The sequence below is a fragment of the Mus caroli genome, chromosome 13 (assembly GCF_900094665.2).
Source record: "Mus caroli chromosome 13, CAROLI_EIJ_v1.1, whole genome shotgun sequence".
Taxonomy (NCBI): domain Eukaryota; kingdom Metazoa; phylum Chordata; class Mammalia; order Rodentia; family Muridae; genus Mus; species Mus caroli.
Window position 1 is genome coordinate 54,434,914 of NC_034582.1, and position 3,868 is coordinate 54,438,781.

Sequence of the window (3,868 nt, forward strand, 5' to 3'; positions counted from 1 at the left end):
TCTCTCTCTCTCTCTCTCTCTCTCTCTCTCTCTCTCTCTCTCTGTGTGTGTGCCTATCTGTGGCTACGTCTTTCTCTCTAGCCTTCTTGAGTCAACAAGACATACTTGGAGCTTGCTCAGAAAGCTTTTCTGCAGGATTTGTCTTTACCCTGTGACAAACACCTAGAAGGCTGAGCCCCCTCTCTAGGCACATGATAAACACAAGGCTTTGGACACAAGCTTCCCTATACATTGCAGCAGGCTCTGAATCAAAAGCCGAAGCCTCTGGGAGAGCATGGGACAAGCACTACGCCTCCACATACGGCCTGATGTTCCTAGCAATCGCGCACTCAGATGATGACATCCGCAGAGGTGCCATTCTCCTGCTTTGAGTGGGTACCAATGGGTATCTGTGCACCGTTTATCTTTTGTAGACCCTTTTGAGTGAGAAAACTGAACACAGGAGATCTGTTCTCAGATTCAAGTCACATCAATGTCCTTTAGACAAAGGACCCCTGGGAGCATCCTTCCATCACCTCTAAGAAGTGGAGAGTAAAACAGGGTCCCTAGAGGAGCAGGGTGTGGCCAGGATTTGAACCTGAGACTCTCAGTTCTAACTTAGAACCTCTTCTACCTGGGCACGATTGGAGCATTGCTAGAAGGAGGAAAGATACAGGGCCGAGTCTCTAAGACAGAGTGGGCAGCCCTCCCAACTTAAAAGCCAGCTTTATCTCTTGCTTGATCCTCTTGGTCTCTCCTTTCCCACCCTTGTGTGGGCCAACATGATACCTTTTGAGAGCTCCACCTTTCGCTTCTGTTCCACACCCTATCATCCCTACTGAGTGCAGACCTTGGATTTCAGGGTTTTCTAGCTGCTTAACAGCTGCTGATAAGTTGGTGGGTACACAGACACAATACCCCAAGCCAAAATGTAAGACAGAGGCAAAGAATGTGAGGGTCTATGTGTTTTCTCCAAGATCAAGGAAAGAGCCTGGCTGTGATGGCTCCTGCCTCTGTGACAGAAAGACAAAGATGTTGAGTCTGGACCCAGCTTGACCGTACCTGGGAAGCAGAGGGGCTATGGCAAGCTCAGTTTCTCGTGATTTAGAGAAGCAGAGACCCACACCCCACTCGGCTAGCGTTCATTCCATAATCACGTGAGGAAGTGTGCTGTTTCCATGGTAATGACCATCAGAGATTTCTGGCCTCTCTGAGCACTCCATGATCCAAATCTTCTCCCATTTCCAGGCAGAGCCCATGGTGCTTGAGGGGACAGTGAAGGGCCACTTCACAATTTCCCCTAAGATGCCACTGTCTCTGGTCTAATGGAAGCAACACCTGTGATTTCTGTCTCCTCGAGTCGGGTCACAACTCCATGGAGAACACTAAGTGCTGACCCAGAGCTTTAGTTAGGGGAAGAGCCAGCTCTGGAGACATGGCTGCTGATAGCACTGCCTCCTTCTGCTGTTTCCCTGAGAAGACCTGGGGAGCCCAGATCCTCATTGACACTCCCTTGTGTTAACTGTGGCCCTTCAATGCAAACAAAATTGAAAGCTAAGCCTGTGGTGGACTCCATAGTGACACTGTGCTCCGGAGGCACCTTGCACCCAATGACTGACTCGGGGTTTTACTCAGTGCCATACAGGTTGGCCATGTAGCTAAATCAGGCTTCTGTTGAGCTGGGACAGCAGAAAGCACGAGTCAGCCACCCTCCTCAGAGAGGCAAAGGACTGCTAGTGTTGGCGAGATGTATTAGTTCCCTAGGACTGCTGTCACGCAGGGACTCAAAACACACAAACTGTCTCTCCACAGTCCAGAGGTGTTTTACTCAACTATAGTGAAGGTATCAGCAGAACTGGTTCCTTCATGAAGTTCTAAGTCAGAGATAATTTTCAAAGCCTTCCTTGTAGCATCTTCTATGCTATCTAATTTCTTCCTGTCTTTGCACCTGACAAGAGCCTTTGTTAGGCACTGGGCTCACCCAAGCAATCCCAGCTCATCCCCACATATGGAGATCTGTGCTCTAATCATCTGCAGAATCCCTTTTAGTACAGACAGTAAACATCCACACATTCTGGGGGTTGGGGTAGAGAATTGTTCAACCACACCCAAGAGAGCAGTCCAGGCAAAGGGGAGGATTTGTGCAGGGATGCAGAGGCAGCATCCATTGTTATCTGAGCAGCTGTAAACGTCACATATGGTGGTCCTGGAACTGTAGGCCTCAGGGGAACAATGCCCAGGGGTAGACAAGCAGAGACACAGGGAAGCTGGTTCACATGGGGTGCCAGATTTATAGTTCATTATATAAGTGTCATTTCTATGTGTTTGTTCATAATCACCTGGATCAAGATTAGGGTCCATGGCTGCTTTTCCTCTTATGATTCTGGGAGTTAAGTCTAAGGCTTTATAAGCACCTGGCAAGCTGTAACACATAGTTCTCCATACTTGCTATCTCTAACCTAAACTGTATGTGCCACCAAGACCAGCTCAATATGTCTTTGTTTCTGCCACAGCCCTGGCTTAGTGACAATATGTGACAATGGAGTATACATATGGGACATTGGCTACAAGCAGATGACTAGGACTCCATGGGGCACATCACACGGGCTTCATGCTTCTTACCCCAGGCTGGACCCCGTGATTGTCAGGTGGTTCTATCACCTCTTCATGCTCCTGAGCTTCCTACGAGGCTCTGTGCACCTCATCTGTACTCACCCTAGGCCCTGCTGGTTTTTGATCCTGACCATGTGACTGGCTGATTTTCTTGCAGCTGAAGGGATGGGACATTCCCAGTGTAGAGGGAACGAGCTGGAGAAAGCTTTTAGGGGGTGTCGCGTAAAGACGGAACATGATCCTGATTGCAGCTGGACACTGGGACTACCAGGCCTCACCGTGCTCTTCCCTGTGCTCTTTGGAATTTATTAAAGAGTCGCATGAGCAGGGGCTGGAGGGATGGCTCAGTGGTTAAGACTGCAGCATAGTGCTCTTATTGAGGATTCAGGTTCAGTTCCCAGCAGCTACTTCGCGTGCCTAACAACTACCTGTAACTCCAGTTCCATGGGGTCCAGCACCTCTACCCTCTGTGGGAACCTATACATACACACACACATACACATGCACACACACACGCATACACACACACACGGGTACAAACACACACATGCATGCACTTATTGCTCTATGCAAATACATCTACATAGATAAAAATTAAGGAAAAGAACCATTTTCAAGGGTTATCTGAGTAGAGAAGTGTGTATAGTACCACAGAAATCTCAACAGGCACTAGGAACTGACAGACACCGTGGTGATCACTGGACCCAGACCAAGGGTAAGAAGCGTAAAGCCCGTAAGATAAGCTCCCTTGAAACTCAATGAGAATGCAGTTAGGAGACTGCTCTGCAAGCTCGGGACCTTTGTGTACCCATGAGGAAGAGACCTCACAAGCACAACTAATATTTCCCCAGGAATGACGGTGCTTCCTGACATTTTGTGTAATTAATTAGATACATGCGCATCCCTTCTAGAATTCTTAGGACTCACTGGTGGAATCCCTTATCCAAACAACCTTCTCTTTGATGTCTCCATTTTCACAGACGCTGAAGGACGCCAGCGACAATGCACGCAAGGACTTTCATCGGGAAGCTGAGCTGCTGACCAACCTCCAGCATGAGCACATTGTCAAGTTCTACGGTGTCTGTGTGGAGGGTGACCCACTCATCATGGTCTTTGAGTACATGAAGCACGGGGACCTCAACAAGTTCCTTAGGTACAGTGTGGGGGAGGAGCCAACCTGGGCTTAGTGAGGGGGAGGAGCCAACCTGGGTTTAGTGAGGGGGAGGAGCCAACCTGGGTTTAGTGAGGGGGAGGAGCCAACCTGAGCTTAGTGAGG

At 49.0% G+C, this 3,868-nt stretch overlaps 1 protein-coding gene across 3 annotated transcripts in view; it reads left to right on the forward strand.

The window, feature by feature from the left end:
* Positions 1-3,868, forward strand: part of Ntrk2 (neurotrophic receptor tyrosine kinase 2) — a 315,292-nt gene that overhangs the window by 246,409 nt on the left and 65,015 nt on the right. For all 3 annotated transcript variants that reach the window (XM_021180131.2, XM_029468409.1, XM_021180130.2), the window contains exon 15: positions 3,573-3,745. In XM_021180131.2, coding sequence (XP_021035790.1) covers positions 3,573-3,745 — 173 coding nt within the window. The remainder of the gene's footprint in view (positions 1-3,572; positions 3,746-3,868) is intronic.